At 34.1% G+C, this 18,234-nt stretch overlaps 1 protein-coding gene across 1 annotated transcript; it reads right to left on the bottom strand.

Moving 5' to 3' along the window:
- Positions 1 to 3,612: 3,612 nt before the first annotated feature.
- Positions 3,613 to 8,177, bottom strand: LOC147506315 (protein NRT1/ PTR FAMILY 4.5-like). The gene is made up of 6 exons (XM_086558533.1): positions 8,007 to 8,177; positions 7,828 to 7,906; positions 7,481 to 7,698; positions 5,306 to 5,752; positions 4,880 to 5,004; positions 3,613 to 4,677 (listed from the first exon to the last, which is right to left on the bottom strand). The coding sequence occupies exons 1-6, from the start codon at positions 8,007 to 8,009 to the stop codon at positions 3,777 to 3,779; spliced, it is 1,773 nt and encodes a 590-aa protein (XP_086414659.1). The 5' UTR covers positions 8,010 to 8,177; the 3' UTR covers positions 3,613 to 3,776.
- Positions 8,178 to 18,234: the final 10,057 nt, after the last annotated feature.

Raw genomic sequence — 18,234 nt, 5'->3', positions numbered from 1 at the left:
ATTTTCTTTTAATTATTCAATGCAGTGTGTAATATCAACTTCTACTGATTCATCTGTAGTGTCTTTGGAAACATGACATAAAAAGTAAATTATGCTTGATTTACTATGTGGGATCATCGAAGATTATCCAGTTCCCAATTTTCCATTAATTATTATTTAAATTATGCATGACTCACTATGTGAAATATTCAAAGATTATCTATGAACGGGTGTTGTTATATTAATTATTCTGAAAAATATTTGCAAATATGCATAACTATTATATATTAATATTATATTAATCACTCAACCAAATTTCTTATAACATGAAAACCTCACTCTCCATTAAAAAAAAATAACTCACATTTGATAAAACCCTTCAACTTTATTCTGTTGTTTAATAATAAAAGTTTGATTGAAGTTTTATGAGATTGTCTAATAAGGTGAAATTTATATATATTGAAGCTACTTGAATAGCAAAGAGTTTCCAATCATACGGAAAGAGATAAGATAAACACCATTTTAAATGCAAAACTATACTTATCGAGATATTACCACAATATAACCCAACTATGTTTTGAGGTTAGTTCAATGCATTTGCATATAGTTTTTGATTTTTCGTTATTTATATTTTGAGGTTAGTTCAATGCAGTTGCATCCACTTTTCAATTCCTGTTATTTATTTTTTGAGATCAGTTCAATGTAGTTGCTTCCAGTTTCTGATTTCTCGTTAATTATTCTTTTCGATTAGTTCAATACATTTGCATCCAATTTCTAATTTCCTGTTAATTGTTCTTTGAGATCAGTTCAATGCATTTGCATCCAGTTTCTGATTTCTCATTAATTATTTCGTGAGATTAGTTTAATGCATTTCATCCAGTTTCTGATTTCTCGCTTATTATTTGATAAAATTGCATTTGCATTTAGTTTCCGATTTCTCGTTAATTATTGTTTGAGGTTAGTTCAATGAATTTGCATCCAATTTTCGATTTCCCGTTAATTATTTCTTGAGGTTAGTTCAATGCATTTGCATCCAGTTTATTTTTTTGAGATTAGTTCAGTGCAGTTGCATCCGGTTTTCGATTTCTTGTTAATTAATTTTTAATATTAGTTCCACGCATTTGCATCATGTTTCTAATTTATAATTAATTTTTCTTCGAGGTTAGTTCAATGCATTTGCGTCAAGTTTCCGATTTCCCGTTAATTTAATCTTTGAGGGTTAGCTCAATGCATTTGCATCCAGTTTCCGATTTTCAGACAATTATTTTTTTATGTTAGTTTGATGTATTTGTATCAAAGTTTTGATTTTTCGTTAATTATTCTTTGAGGTTAGTTTAATACAGTTGTATCCATATTCCAATTTTCTATATATTACTTTTTAAGATTAGTTTAATACTTGCATTTGCATCCAGTTTCCGATTTTCTGTTAAATATTATTTGAGGTTATAGTTTGATGCATTTGCATCCAGTTTTCGGTTCCCCGTTAATTGTTTTTTTTTACGTTAGTTTCATTCATTATTATATATATATTTTAAAATATTTGTCATTATTGCTTTGCCGTTATTTTTTTTTAATTTTCTATTATATATTTTGTGATGTTATTTTTTGTATAATTGTTTTTAAGTATGTTTTGAGGCCATGTTAAGGATATATTCGAAATAAGTCGGTGTTTTATTAAAATTGTATGATTTGTAATAGGGAATTAGTTTCTACAAATCACATATTTTTAGCAAATTTTTTTATATGATCAAATATATAAGAATTGGAACACTAAAAATGTTTGATTCGTAACCTTTTATAAATCACCTATTTTTTTAGCAATTTTGTTTATCTGATCAAATATATAAGAAGTAGAAATACACTCCAACTCTCCAAATATAAGAATTAGAAATACACTAAAACTCTCCAAAGAGGTTCTATGTACTTGAGATTGTAGGCTATTAGAAAATATTATCTTTCATATTAGAGTTTCACATAAGAGAGAGAAAAAAAAAACTAACTCTCATATTAGAGTGCCACATAGGAGAGAGAAAATATTCTATTAGAGGTCTCTGCTTTAGTATATAGATAGTAGATTTCAAGTCAAATATCCATGATAAATAATGGGACGAAGTAGGACCGGTTCAAGCCAAAATATGGCCTTAGGAGATGCCTTTATTTCCTAGGCCATCTATAATCACCAAAAAAATTCACTATATATTCACAATTTTATTATAAATTAAGAACCAAAATTCAATATCAAAACACAAATCAAACAAAAACGACGAGAATTAACCAAATAAACATCAAAATTATAAATAAATAAAATAATAGATTTATATTGAAATTTAAAAAAAAAAAAAATCAAGTTTCGCAAAAACTACGAGTATTAGATGATGAATTGACGATTAACCATTTAAAACTCAAATAGTGAAATTGATAAATAGTTAAACTTGAAATTGGTGAAATAGAACAAGTGATAGAGAAAGATTTAATTAGAGAAGTGTAATAGCAATTTATTTAATTAAGACAATTTAATTAAGAGAGAAGAAGAAAAGGCATAGAATGTGGAGATTCTTTCACTAAACGTGAGATTTCTCCATTTATTTTTATTCTTCTATTGAAACAATTTGATTAAATGAGCACTCCCACAAAAACTGAAATTAGCCATTGGATTCATATTAATACTTCAAGATGTCATTTGTGCGGTGGACTATTGGATTGTATACACTCCAAATTAATTCACTCCGAAATTTAGTGGGAGAATAGAAAACTCATTTGCCATTTGTAAACAAATTGACTTTCATATCATTTTTTAGTGTTTTTTTCTTTATAAAATTAAGTAATAATAAACAAATATGTGGACAAATTAGGTAATATGAGGCCTTCCAAATTTGAAGCCTTAGAGCGGCTAAATTGGGATGCTAAAAGGCGCCACATAGGTCTTTTATCATGTCCAACCATATTTGGTAGCCCAAAATCAAAAAACCATTTCAATCACACTTTTTAGTAGTTGTTAAGTTCGGGTAACGAACGGCAGAAGTTCTGCCATCTGTCTGTTAAATTAATTAAAACAGGAGGCAGACGGTATAGTTTCTGCCGTCTGTACTTAGATAACCAACAGACAGTAGAAACTACGTCGTCCGTCTCTCGAAACTTATTATGGCAGCTGCTAGCGAAGGTCTTAACTTTGGCTAGATTTATGACAACTTCCAAATTTAAGACCCTTTTAACAGCTCTATTGGAATGACATTTTTGTGGTTGGGGTGTTATATAGCCCTTTAGTAGTCTATATAGCACTCTATTGGACTTGTTCTAATTAGGCAGCCGCCTGACTTGCCTAATGGTTGAGCCGGGGACGAAGGGCAAGTTTATCAGCTTATGCTTCGAATCCTTCTTCCATGGGGATAGCAGAGGCATCTATCACTTCGCATTTGACTTGCTCACTGCAATAATGACAAAGCTTATGTGGCTATAGAGATTGGGGAATGCAGACGCAATATGGAGGCGATTAATGTAAGGGTGGCGGGATTTAATCCCTATTCCCCAATTATGCTTGTGCACTATTTTCTTCAAATTTTTTTTGGTGCAATGGGCCAATATATGGTTGACATAAAGGTCTGTGCGAAGAAGACATGCCATAAAACATAGACGAATCCCAAACCAAAATTGGAAGCATCAGATTTCAACAACAGAACAAAACAAAACATCCATTCGCCGTTATTTATATCTTTACAAAGCACTCCTCGCACAAGATTCATACTGTATGTTACATATTACATTTATCTATTACTTCAATCAAAACAGTCTAGATACCCTCATCCGTGCACCTTTCCCATCTCATTGTTACCCTCACCTTCACCATTACTACCTATTTGCTTCAGTTCTTCCACTTTTTTGTATCTATACCAAGAAGCACATAACAAATAAATTCCAAAATTAATCACACTCAACCCTGCCAAGAGCCAGTAAAAGTAGTTCAACTTGTCCCTATTCAAGTTGTTACTAGCCAACCATCCCCCACTCACCTTGTTCACCACCTCCACCACCACAGAACTCAAGTAGTACCCAAATGCCAAAGAAGACCATGAAATTGCTGTACCTAGTGACTTCATACCAACTGAGCTTTCTTGATAAAAAAATTCCAAGATTCCAGCGAATGTAAACAAATCAGCTGCACCAAATATTGCATATTGGAATCCCAACCAAAAGACACTCATAGGCAATGGGTTAAAGGAGTCAACCATGTTATGTTTAACTGCTACTGATTTTCGACGAGTTTCCATGATTCCAGCTATAGCCATAGAGATCGCTGAGAGCACGAGTCCAACTCCAATTCGTTGAAGAGATCGAATTCCTGTTGGAATCCCAGTGAACTTCCGAGCCATTGGCACAAATACCCGATCGTATATTGGAACAAGGAATGCCATGATCACTAGAGGGATAACTGGGAGGGATGGCCCTGGAACATGGAATCCGAATAGCGACGTGTCCATTGTGAGACTCTGTTGTACAGAGAATGTTTGGAGCTGAGCTAAGCAGGTGTTCATGAATATGGTACTGACTATAATAGGGAGCATTCGGATGAGGATCTTTGTCTCTTCGACTTGCGTCACTGTACATAAGTGCCATAATCCAGTCATATTCTGGGAGGAGGTGGTATAGGCATCCATGGTAATTGCAGCTCGATCTAAAAAATCTGTGTGAAGGAAAATTATGCTAATTGAGTGAACTGAAACTTTCATTTGTTCTGTTAGTAAGGAAATCTAAGACTGGTAGATAACAAGAATAAGGTCTTAAAAAACTAACGAGAAGTCTAAATATATAAGCCTGCAAATTGTTCGATGGCATCCGAAAAAGGGGATAAATGAAATCTATTTATAGGCTAATGTTCCCCGAGACATATCTAATTATCTCATACCTAAATTGATCAGTTCTATGAAGAACTTCAGTTCCCATGCCAGCTTCTTTATCGTGTAGCTCATGTAGTTCGTCGGTCAACTCTGGTAGTGGAAGATTTCGCTTTCGAATGGCAGCTACAAATACCTGAAAGTAAAATTGTCACACATCTAAAAATCGATGAAAAGCAACCATACTAGCTTGTTCGCAATTGGAAGTTTAATTAAATAACAAATATGAATGTATTGGTCAATATCATTCAATTTCGAACATAATCAAGAGGTCCCTTAATTCTCATAACCAATAAGTACTTGAGAGTCATAGGACATGTTTTTTTGTGTCTAGTACACTGCTGTCTGCTGATACTAATGAACTTCGAACCTTACTTGTGTGTTGTCTGCAAAAAAGAAAAACATTGAACTCGGAGATTAAAAAAAAAAGTTGATACCTGTAGAACACGAATAATGGGGCTTCCTGTAGGAACATTATTTCGATAGAATGACTTGCCCATGCAGAGAAACAGAATTCCAAAGAAGACGGCAATTACACATACTCCAAATGCCCAATCCCAACCTTGGTTGGTACTGATCCAGACCAGAAAGATCACACCAGTTACTGCTCCTATAGTAAGGCTAAACAAGAACCAATTAAAGTAGCTGGATAAAAGGCGTGCCTCCTTTGGGTCTTTTTCGTCGAATTGGTCTGCACCTAGTGATGGCAATCCTGCCTTGACTCCTCCTGTCCCAAAAGCAACTAGATACAAACCTGATAACAGCATTGCAACTTGTCCATTGTCTGCAGACTCACATTTCCCCATGTTGCTTGGTGCTACACCTTTGCAAGGAAATGGTCTTAGGAAAGTCGAGTGTGCTTGCACTGTTAGAATGGCGTACCCCTACAAAATTTTGCACCAGAATAGACATTTACATCGGATTAAACTTCTTTTCTTTGTATCATCAAAAATCAAAGTATATATATGGATTTAAAAGAGACACACACAGCTACTGAATGGGAGTACGGGACAAGTCTGACAAACACACACTAGACTGATTTTGGCAGTTTGGAACGGTTTGTTCACTGCGTCCTGCCTGCCTAAAATGAAAGCACACTAAATTTACTGTTCTCTCATTTTAGCCAGTAGCCACGCACCAAACAAGCCCACCGCAAGTTCGTTCCAAACTGGTAAAATTCGTATAGTGACAGGAGCAATGCTTCTTAACATTTTTAGTATATCCAATATTATTAGCCATCAAATTCATAGTTTGTGTCAATCGAACTGGGACGCCAGAAGCAATATAATGGCCTTGAAGAAAAGCCCATAAAATAAGTTGGGAATCTGAAAGATGTATTTACTATCTAGTTGCTGCAGACGAATGTGGATGAGTGATGACAAGGACATAACTGTCCTAAAATCAATTACTTAATTGAAAATAAATACCATAATCTCTCACTAAAACTTCTCTCACTAAAACTTGATTAGGACACCTAAGCGGGTGACTTTGGTAGTTCTACTCAGATTCCCTCTATAACTTCTTTGGGACTCCAAATCCTATTTTCTCTTTCAGAAATTCAAAAAGCAAGGGCATATAAACAAATTAATTATAAATAATTTACCTAATTAAATAGCTAATACAAAAAAATAGTAACAAATAAATAAAAAAAAACTTATATTTCCATTTCCAATTTAAACATATCAAACAAATAAATTAATTTAGTAAAAAAAAAAATTGGGTAAGTTATTAGTTGTTTATTTGTTTCTATTTTTATTTTTTTATTTTTGGAAAGAAAAATATAATTTGGATGCCAAATAATATATGGAGTGAGTTATTAAGGGAGTATAAATAGATTTTTCGGTAGATTATATATGATTATGACTTATGTCATAAATGTAACAGTACGTATCTTTAGCTCGTAACTATGACCCACCTTTTGAAACAAATAATAAAAACTAAAAATGAAATAGATTAATTATTCCACCTTTTCTAAATCAATTATATCATTTTCCTAATTAACAAATATTTCTTGGATCATATTGTAAACCAACAAGGGAAAAGTAATCCATTTTTTATTGCATATCCATAAATACTAGTACTTAGGTACTACATATTATAAACCTGGCCTCGTCGATGATTGTTATGAGTTGTTAGTACGTGCAAAAATAATTTCTATGATAGATGCATTTACTTAGGATTCTCTTTATAAAGATAGTATTTATTGTAAATTTTAATAGTACAACTTACTAATTTTCGGTCGTACAAGAAATTATGCACTAAAAATATATGAAACTCGAGATAGAAATAGTGTTGAAGTAAATCATTCAATTGAAGTTACGTCCTACAACATAGTGGCCTAAATGCCAGTTAGAACTTAGAAGTTATAACATATTTTAAATAGCTAAGCTCATTGAGTCATTGTTGTCGCAATGGAATCAGTTATAGACACATTCTGGAATAGGGACATAGCGTACTAACGCCCTTGATGAATGTTGATCACCTAATGCTGCATAGTCTAGCTTACGTACAAACGGAAGACATGTCATTATCCACTAAAAAACAAAAACAAAAACAAAAATCAAATAACAAAGACTGAAAAACCTGCAAGAAACTTTGCGGAATAGACTTACCACTAATTCTATACAACCAAAAAGGACAGAAGTCCTAAATCTTGATATGTATGTATCAGAAATAAATCCTCCAAATAGGGCTAACAAAAATGAAGTCCCCATCCAATTTGTCAGTGTTGTAGCCGATTTTGTTAAACTGAAGTTCATGTAACCATAAAAGTATGTGACCAAGCTAACAGCATTTGCGATAAATGCCATGTTCTCAAGCCCCTCCATAGCTGCATTAATCAATCAACATAGAACCAACGTAACTTATTAGGATTAGTAATCAATACTGGAAAATCATCTGTATCTACAAGTTCGATAAACATTTAGTAAAAAGAATCCATGTGAACAGATAAGATTACCATATACAAAGAGAACAGCCCTAGTTCCTCCAAGCCTATTTTGTTGGACTTTTTCAGTATTTCCATCTCTGCAAATGCCCTGTTATCACAAACCAAAGGAACTCAACAATAGTTCAATGCAAGTATGTAGCTAAGTTTTATGAGAAAACAGCCTTCTTAGGAGTGGACAATAACATTACCATCCTTTAGGGAGTTGAATGTTCCTCGAAATGCACCTGGTACTGATTCTAATCACACATTTTCAACTGGTATATATAGAATAAAAAGTTTGTCTTCATTACTTAAAATAAAGAGCAAATCACCAAAAAGGCACCTAAGTTGCATACATGAATCCGGATTATGTACTCCAGAAAGTTAGATAGTAAATTAGTATAACATATATAACCACTAAATTATACCCAAGTATATATATAAGGGAGAGATCCATATACAACACTTTTTGTACAACAGTTTATACAACACCCTTTTTTAAGTTGAACTAAAAGCTAATCACTATCAAGATCATATCTACATTTCGAAATCTCAACGCCTTCCAAAAGTTTATTTATTTTTAACGGCCAAAATTTAAAATTTTGTAACCTTCTTTTGGCATCTTTAGAAATTTCCAAAGAAGTCCATTTTTTACAGGGTTGTTATCCACAGTGGAAATATGACACTACAAAAAATCAAATCGAAATTAAATTTGTAAAGTGATATATAGGTCATTATATAAATTGTTGTAAAAAAGTGTTATATATGGATCCCTATGTATATATTTTTGGATTATAATGTAATATATAATTTGGAATACGTGATCGATCATCAACTAGACATGCTCATGTATTGAGATGGCAGTCAGAGAAAGCATGGAGTTTAATGGCCACTAAGCTCTAGGGGGTATAAGATCAACATACTATGTAGTTTTAGTTTGTCTCATTTAGGGATAGGAATCTTCAGGATGATGTAGACTTCTGACTTTTGAGTTCAAATAATACTTTGAACTGTTAATATTGTAATATTATTAGTTAGTGCCACTTATTTTAGTTTTCTGTGTGAAGACTTGTAATTATATATGTGACAGATTACTAGATGACAAGGATGACGATAGTTAATTTAACAAAACAAACTTGCCTATAGTTGACCTCTTAGGGTATAGTATTATACATGTATACAGAACATTCGATCGGATTCCAAAAGCTATGAACACCAAGTCACCAACAGCAGAACTATGCCATAGGCCGAATATATGAAGTGCCGAAGTGGCGAACGTACTAGTAAAGAAACAAGATAGTCTAAAACTAAAACCAAAATTGGATAGAGTCCAGATGGTCGGAAGTGAAAATATGAAGTGGTGAACGAGAGGATCGTACAATTAGAAAAGCAAATGAATCCTCCAATAGTAAAATGAATTGGAATGGCGAAGATACATTGCAGATTTCCCTCTTTTCCTTAAATAGGCTAGTGCGCTGTGTGCACGATATCTTAATAATTAGTAAATCATATCATTTCCCAATCACAGAAAATTTGTTCATGCGTTGGTTGTACACCTGCGTTAGTTAGGATTTAGGAATACATATAAGTAGGGTGGGGCAATCTGCGAGGAGCATGAGCACAATCGTACATATGTTGAAACAAAGCCTACCATCATCGTCAGCTAAGTCTACTATATATCTCGTTTTAAATTAATAATGAACCGACAAAATTGAGCAAAATACAAAATTCAAATTAAAAACAACTACGTGCAATTATCTAAAGATTAATTAATCTCACGGTCAAGAGGGTTTGCAAGTGGACGAAAGCAATTGATCTGCCTCGAGTTGCAATGAAAATCTTGATTGTTAAAGAGGAGAATCTTAATTTCATAACTTAGTGCTAAGAGACTCCTAATAGCCAGAATACTGACGAGTGATAGAGTTGTGTCTAATAAAATAAAACTTTGAAGGTTGAAAGGTTGAAACATGTGTGGTTGTTAACAAGCTATGTCAATGTCCCCAAAAATGGAGGCCTGGAGGCTGGATGGGATGTCAATTTATCATGCGGTGAAATTGATCCTAGCAATAAACATGTCAAATTTACCAGAAAAGGAACATGTCAAAACTCAAAAGTTCACACAATTGTGGCCCTTATATGAGTTTATTAATAGAGTAATATTATGAGTTCAGAACTAATATGAAACTGTTCTAAAACAAAAAAGTAATTTATTGTACGCAAAAAAAGAACATAAATTAATTCGGTGAAATGGTGTCAATAGTTGTGAATGTAAGTGTCGACAAGCAAAATCGGTAAAATCTTTGAGTGATGATACCAAAAGTTTGAGGTTTGAACCCCACCAACATCAAAGAGTTATTAATCTCATTTAAAACGGACTTAAAATAAATAAATAAATAAAATAAAATAAAATAGTTGTGAATATGTTAATCCACAAGTATTATTTATTTATTATTTTGCTTTATTTTTCAATTTTGTATTGACTCGAAGTCTGGAATAGTTCACATTTTCGTTGCAAAAAGTTTGTCAACGATTACTTCTCTAGCTGTATCATGAAGAAATTCTTGATGACTTATTAATTGAAACCATTTGTTAATGTCTGTCTGACAATTTTAACTCTGGACTTCAATATATTTTTGCATATATCTTCTTATATTTTTTTCGATAGAATTTTACATATATCAATATGCATGGTACTTAATGTCCAGTTTTGTATTTTTTTGCTGGTAATATTTTTTCTCTGTTTTTTTGGATAAAAATGATCAAAACTATTGTTCATATTGGTGGACTTTATTCTTTCCAAATGACTCTTAAAATAATCACTTTACGACATACAAAACTTAATTTGATGAGTTTGAACGAAAACACTCTGCGCCTGCAAGGCTGCAAATAAATATAATTCCCAGCGTATGTATGATAAAACTCTTATAACATGTCAAATAATTGAATGGAGCTAGGTTAGTTAATTAATGAAGATTCTATTCTCTAGAAACTAAAGATACCGTTTGCTTACTTGTCTATCACCTTCTGTTTGGTTACTCCTTTCTGGCTTAATTATTTAAAGAATTATTCCAAAGAATATGAGCTTTGAAGTTCAAGATGGTGATATTATTGGCACACATGATACTTAAGAAAAAGACAAGAAAGATGGGTCAAAAATATGGTTTTCTCGTTTCATTTGATCAAATTGACATGGCAAAAAAACAACAACAACAATAATGTACAAAGGCAAAGTTTTAATGTGATACATAGGCTGTGTTTAAAGTGAACTTTTAGACCACAAAAGTGTATTTTCAGGCAAAGTAAGAACCTTTTCTAAGGATCCATATTAAAGTATTGTAGGTACCTGTTATCCACTTCATTTACATTTATCAATTTACATATCAACTGTTTAACGTTATTACCAACCCACTGTAAAAGGGTGCACTACACCAGAAAAGACGTTTACTAACGGTTATATCCGTTACCAATATTTTTACTAACGGTTATATCCGTTAGTTCTGGGGCGTCACTCTCAGTTAGGCCAACTTGTGTAATGGTTATTATCAGTAACGGTTATATCCGTTACTAAAATTATTTGTAACAGATAGCCAACAACCCATGGTCCGATAAATTTGGCATTTGTAACGGATATAAGTGTTAGTCAAGTTGGCGCTTCAATTTCTAGCGGGAAAATAATTTGTTTGTCACGGATATAACCGTTAGTAATGGATGTGGTCACTTGTTTACTAACTATTGTTTGTAACGGATATATCCGTTAGTAAATTGGAGCCACTAAAAAAAAAATTCCGGGTCAAATAATATCCAATACAAATTTGGTCAAATAATGTCAAATGAGTAGAAGCAGAACTATGTGACTGACTTCTCATATTTATATGCAATGATATGATGAGTACAAAATTTTCACCAAATTTGGGCGAAAAAGGAGCTCCCAAAGCCTTCAAGAGTGGTGGGCGTGAATGGACTAAGTCGAGGGGAGACTATGGAGAAGCAAATTGATTCTTGGACCCTCTCCTTCGCCATCGACGCTTCTTACAATTCTACATAGATCTGAAAAGCTCAAAGTCATCGAATTTCAGCTCACCCTTTAACATTATAACCTTCACTATTAAAATTATTATAAATACCAACCTCATTACTCTCCATTCTCCACTAGATCTAAGTAAACACAAAACATTTAACATAATGCAAACATAAAACAATTACCCGTTCTCTTGGCGAGGAAATCTAGTATGGTCAATAGCGATGGGCTGCACTAATTGACTAATTTTTGCCCCTCCATTTCTAACATTCCCAATATTACTACCATTCATTCCTCCATTTCCAGCCATACTCATTATCATATACTTGTTACTCTCTCACATTTTCATAAAGATCTCTTACAATGACAACAGATCGTAACTTCAATAAATCATTTCCCATATCTCTGCAATGAGTTTCTCTGGAAACAAGACAAAAGTGCATACCCTAGAAACTCTGACATATGCGCGGCTTGAATCTTTGGTCATCCCCTTGAGCGGTGTAAGATTAGTGGCGGTTCCCTCAAAACTATGGAAAAGTTTGTAGATGTCAACCTTATGATCATAGTGTTTCTTCTCTCCCCGTAGAAGTGGGGTTGTCTTTACCTGGTGATTAAAATAGATAAGGTTGAGCATAATATGCTTTGTATTGACATATTTATTTCAATTTTCAAAAGCAAACAAGTAGTCGGCAGAGGAGATACCTCGGGGGCCATCCATCCTGTAAAGTACCAATCTCGGTAGACATTGCTTGATGGAGACATACTTGAGGGGGCCGGCCCTTAACCTTTGTTTGGTCTTACATTATGACACATTACCTATGAAACAACAATCATTTAGCAGTAGAATTACTCACTTGCATAAACTTGAGCCATATTTGATTATTATATTTAAAATTCAAGTCGAAATAGAAGACGAGCAATACACGGATAAACTATGAAAGTTTTAAATTTGTTTACCCATAAAATCGGGAAAGAACTTTACAGGGCTTGGTCCGCGGTGAATGATGCCATTAGAATGTAAGCATTCCATCACTCGAGCAATATCTAATGCAAAGTTTAGAGAGGGGGCAAATCCGGACAGCTTGGACGCATGTCCCACAGATACTTTTTAAGTGAACCACCTTTCATCGATCCGTGACTATTAACATATATGGTTCTTGAGAGATGCACCAATAAAACTGTCACACCACAAAAGCTTATGTCGATTATCAAGAATAATGAGCGATTACTATCAATAGAATGTCCATACTTAAATTCCAAAAGTATTGGTTGTATGTGTGGTATATCGAAGAGTAAGATGCAATTTATATTTAATTACAAAGTGGTAGAGCATATATATGAAATATGAGTCGTGAACTATTCATTTCTACTCAAAAGAAAACAGGTTCTGGACACTTAGAGATCAATAAATTACATGCATTGTTCATTTCTACGATTTTAGAAGAACATATAAGAGTCAAGTACTAGGATATGAATGAAACTCTCACATACATATCTACAAGGTGGTAACTATGGCCAATTCAAATTTGAACTATGGAGAAATGACTAAGTAAACAATATAAACATAAACATGACACAACGATCCGGTGTCCAACTTTTACAATGCCTCCGACATCTTCGACCTACGGTAACCTAACACACTCCTATCCTGTGAAAGTGTGTCCACATGGGTCTAAAATGCAGACACAACATGGTCAGCCTGAGACATAAAGTCGAGACTAAATGTGAGCTCTAAGCAAGTAAAAGAATCTATAGTTAAGAGAGGAAGGTAGATATAATGTCGATGGAGATACTACGAAAACCAGTAAAAGTGAACCCCCTAGGAGCTACAGTTATCTTAGTAAAGGACAATGTGTTTGTTAAAAAAAGCAAATTCCAGAAACAAAACTTTCAGGGTATTGATAATGTGGGTGGCGTGGTAAACAAATGACTATTTGAACCCGATTGAACCACATGCTTTCGAAAATCCCCGGCACCTTTGGTTCGATATTTATTGTAAAGTAATAAGCTAAAATTAAAATCTACTTGGATTAAATAAAAGGCTAAATTCTTTGGAGATCTTTGTGCATTCGGTCCACAAGCTTCACGCTTTTCCCATATCAACGGATGGATAACGACAATCTGCGGGTCCTTCCCATCATTTGTAGACCATAACCCTTTTGCCCCATATCCATTTCACGAAGCATAACGACTTTGCTACCGCCATCTATAAAGAAATCACCATTTAGAATCTTACCCCAAATGCAATTCCAACTCTTTCACTATGTTTATACCTCTATGTTTATACCTCATTTGGATGTTGATGATCTCGACGAAGTCCAACTCTTACCATATTTGGAAAGAAGCATGAACTACTTAAAAGCGGTAGGGATCGGACCATGTGAAGCTTGTGGGGGGGGGCTGGTCTTTGGAGGAGGTATTCGAGGCAAACAATTCCCAAGCAAGATGAACTTCCTAATATTGGAGAATGCAATAGCGGATCTCTATAAGAAAACATACGAAGCTGCTAGAGGTTGGATGTTGCAATTGCATCAACGCCATCGCTTCATATATATCTCGAACACCACGACTATCACGGATATACCAATGACTCCTTTCTTTAACTGAATTTTGTAAAACAAAAATGGAAAAGTACAAGAAAATTAAAATGAATATGAAAAAAAAAACTATGGTTCTAAGACATGCATTTAAAGTTCATGTATACATACACAACACATGCATGGAAGCTAAGATTTGTTTCTAAGGAATATATCATTAAGCTTACGGATCTTTGCAATGCCAGATACTTGCGGGGGTTCGAGGGAAAGAAGATATAACAAGCCCATGGACAACTCTACACGGTAAGAAGCACCTTGAGTACCCGGTGCCTTCAAAGAAAATAACAAACGCTTCAGGGAATAAGGTGTAAACAATTGATGGGGATTTCATAACCAAAGTCATACATAATCAAGCACACACGCCTAGCGAGAATTTGGATAGATAAGAAAAGTAAATGTACCATAAACTCTTAAACTTTTTCGGCTCAAGAAAGCGAGTGAAAGGATCATCTAGTGTGGCAAGCATCTTCCTTATTGTTGTATATCGAGCGAGAACACCATTATAAGATGATTACATAACCAAAATATCAAACACGGTCGGGGAAGTAAACGCATTACAATAAAGGAAGTTGTAAATAAGCCATAAGAACAAGATATTAAGCTTGTACATGTTTCTTTCAGCGTGTTCATTGGTTCATTCGCGATGCGGTCTCGCGATACGAAACCGGAAGGAGGGCATGTACTAGTTACGTCTTTGCTTTCATATACTAGAAAAGCCAAAATAATAATAAAAAGAAAAACAGATAGAAGGATAGTATGTACCAGTATGTTGCGCATAATCACAAGTAGCAACAATGGAGTTCCAACATTATGAACCTCGCATGCATCAAACAATTACACAATCATTAGTGGCAAATAAAAGTAAAAACTTCAAATTAAAATAGCTAATGGAAAGAAGAAGGGAAAAAAAACTAACCAGGGGCTTACGCATCCCCCGGCTGACTACTAATTGCTCCAAGCATCTCGTCATCTCTATCCCGGCTGACTACTAATTGCTCCAAGATTGACCTGGTTCGTCAGAGAAATTGGAGAAGATGGGCGTAGAGAAGCTAGGGTTCTTCAGAGAGTTTTTTTTTTGTTTCCTGCCGTATGAAAAAAGAGGCGAGATAATTCCTTTTGTAAGTGTTAGCCGAAAAAAATAAGAAAAAAGAAAGGGGAAATGTGACCGCGTTACCAAATTTGCCCGATCGTGATATTTTTTTATTTTCCAATTTATTATGCATATTTGTTTCCTTTTCTAACGGATATAAATGTTAGCATATCCCAAAATAACTATGAAAACATTATTAAATATTAATTCAAGATTTTAAGTAACACTTGTTATAGTAAGCATGTAAGAAGTTGGAAAAACGCAAGAGAAATGGTGTGGTAGTGCACGCCATAAGCACCTAACATCCTAACCCCTCTAAAAAACAAAACAAAAAACAACATAAAAATAATGAGAGTAGATGCAACTTTAATAATATGTTCCAACTTGTATTGAATGAAAACATAAAGATATACTTCATGGTTCTAAGTCCAAAAGCAAAAGCAGTAAGTGTGTATCACTTGAATTTGAAATAAACACGAGACTCACCTTATAAAGTAGGTACGCCTCCTACATAGTATATACTCAAATTAGGATCACAAGGAAGTCTCATTTACAGAATATATGCATTTGTGCAGTAACTAGCAATCAATCACTTATGGAATACACAACAATTACTGAAATCAAGATTAATGAGTCATGTCTCATTTACAGGACAAGCAGAGTTTACTAATATTCTGATGAAATGACTTTAAACACTACTAAAAGAACCTCGAAACATAGTGATATGTAGAACAAATTAATCATACACAGTGATGTTCCTAGCAATACATAAAATGAAGTCCGTAACTCCATCCCATTTGTCGTGGAAAGTTTTAGAGCCACCACGTAGAACACCATGGCGGCACATTTCAAACTTAAATTTAGTGTACATATCGTAAAATCTAAAAAGCGTATTTAACAAATGTATAAAGTCTAAATGTATTTTGTATCTATGCCACACAAGCTCATCTAGCAATAGGTATCTAATACATGTCTCATTAGATTTACATACTACGTGCGAATGTTCAAGCATAAATTCTCTGATTTCCAAAAGAACCAACAAGTGTCCTATCGACAACTGAAATATGTAAAAATACTAAGTCCAACTCTAACAATCATTTACTGCCACTATGATTAGATTCATCCAGAACCTCACAAACATATAAGATAGTTGCTTCAGAAAATTAAGTTTGCTCCACGGTGAACTAATTAAATCTAGCAAGTTATGTATATATAGTTTTTATACTCCAATAGAAATATATTAAGAAGCAAGAGATTCTTACAATGAGAAATAATACAACAAAGAAAACTTTGACACCAAAATTTTATTTCTTCATTCCAACTGAAAAGGTAGACCCTGAAAGTGTCCAATGACACACTTGTCTTGGTCTCTATTCTCAAATTCACCTAGTCAAGGTTAACTAATAGGGTCAACTAATAGTAATGTTGTAACTATGAAGATAAGGATATAAAACCCACCTATACCAAAATGTTTTAATGCTTTTATTAATAGACAATTGTGCTCTAAGGATAAACAATTACTTTCACAACTATTCTTTCATACTATTAGTTAATTAAACCATGTATATATTTAAGTAAAAGAAGAAGATTTCCGGTTGGGTTTTGAGAACCCTATAGGTGGCAAAGACAAAAACCCACCCTTCAAACACAAGCGGTTAGAAATTTATTTCTTATCGTGTTGTTCTTCTTCAAGTCTAGGCAATAATTTTTCGTCTTTTTACTGAAGAAAGGAAGACAATAGTTCCTCTTGCAAACAAAATAAAAAGGGCAGATAGAAGAGAAGAAAAAATTGTACCTCAAATGCCAAAGATACCTCCTTTAAGCTAAGGGCTCATACACAATTAGGTATATATGCTCCTGTAATTCCCAAATTGAAAAACCTAAAAAGATATATAATTAGAATTTTGTGCGCAAACAAATTAGAGGAGAGAGAAATCAGACTGAAAGGGGATTTACCTGATTCATCTTCTTCTTTCATGCTCTTTCCTCGATCTGGTTCGTCTGATTTGTTCTCCCTAAACCATAGAAGAAAATTGGTCGTCTTCCTATTCAACCGATAGATTTGGAAACCCTAGACTTCATTGCTTGAGAGGAAGAGAGTGAACTCATGTAGGCAGATGGGCTTGAGCTTGAGCTTGAGAGATGTGATCGACCCCTTTTTGGATTTTGGACTTATTTAATTTCTTTTAAGTGTGTTTTATTTTCACTTACGCCCTTTCTAACGGATATAATTGTTAGCCAAAATTAGAAAATAAATAAATCCTTGGCAAATAAATAAACAAGGGGAAAATAGATGTACAGTAACGGATACCGAAATGCCTAACGTTTATATCCGTTAGAAAGCAAGTAACGGATATAAGCGTTACAAATGAAAATTTTGCCCTGTTACAAAATGGCCATTCTGGTGTAGTGGTGATTTAGTTTTCCCTTACAAACAGTCGATGGGAGACTGGAATAGGTTTTTGGATGGACCGAGTTCGTCTTGAGAGCGAACTGCCTACGTATCTTACTCTAGGTTCTTTTTGAGGGAGAGTAGAATCAAGTCTGGCGTAGTTCATAGGAGAGGTATTTATAGATATTGAGAGTGTATCATTGCCCACCACGTGTAAAGGGTATCCCAAACGAGGGGTGGAGATCAGGATAACACGTGAGAACTGTCTTCATAGGTCTGCTATAATGATGTGGAGTGTCAGTCTGTATAAGTAGCTTGCGGCCGTGACCAGTAGCTGACG

This window comes from Coptis chinensis, chromosome 4, assembly GCF_015680905.1.
Source record: "Coptis chinensis isolate HL-2020 chromosome 4, ASM1568090v1, whole genome shotgun sequence".
Taxonomy (NCBI): Eukaryota; Viridiplantae; Streptophyta; class Magnoliopsida; order Ranunculales; family Ranunculaceae; genus Coptis; species Coptis chinensis.
The sequence above is the reverse complement of the archived record's forward strand: the minus strand, read 5'-3'. Positions and strand labels throughout refer to the sequence as shown.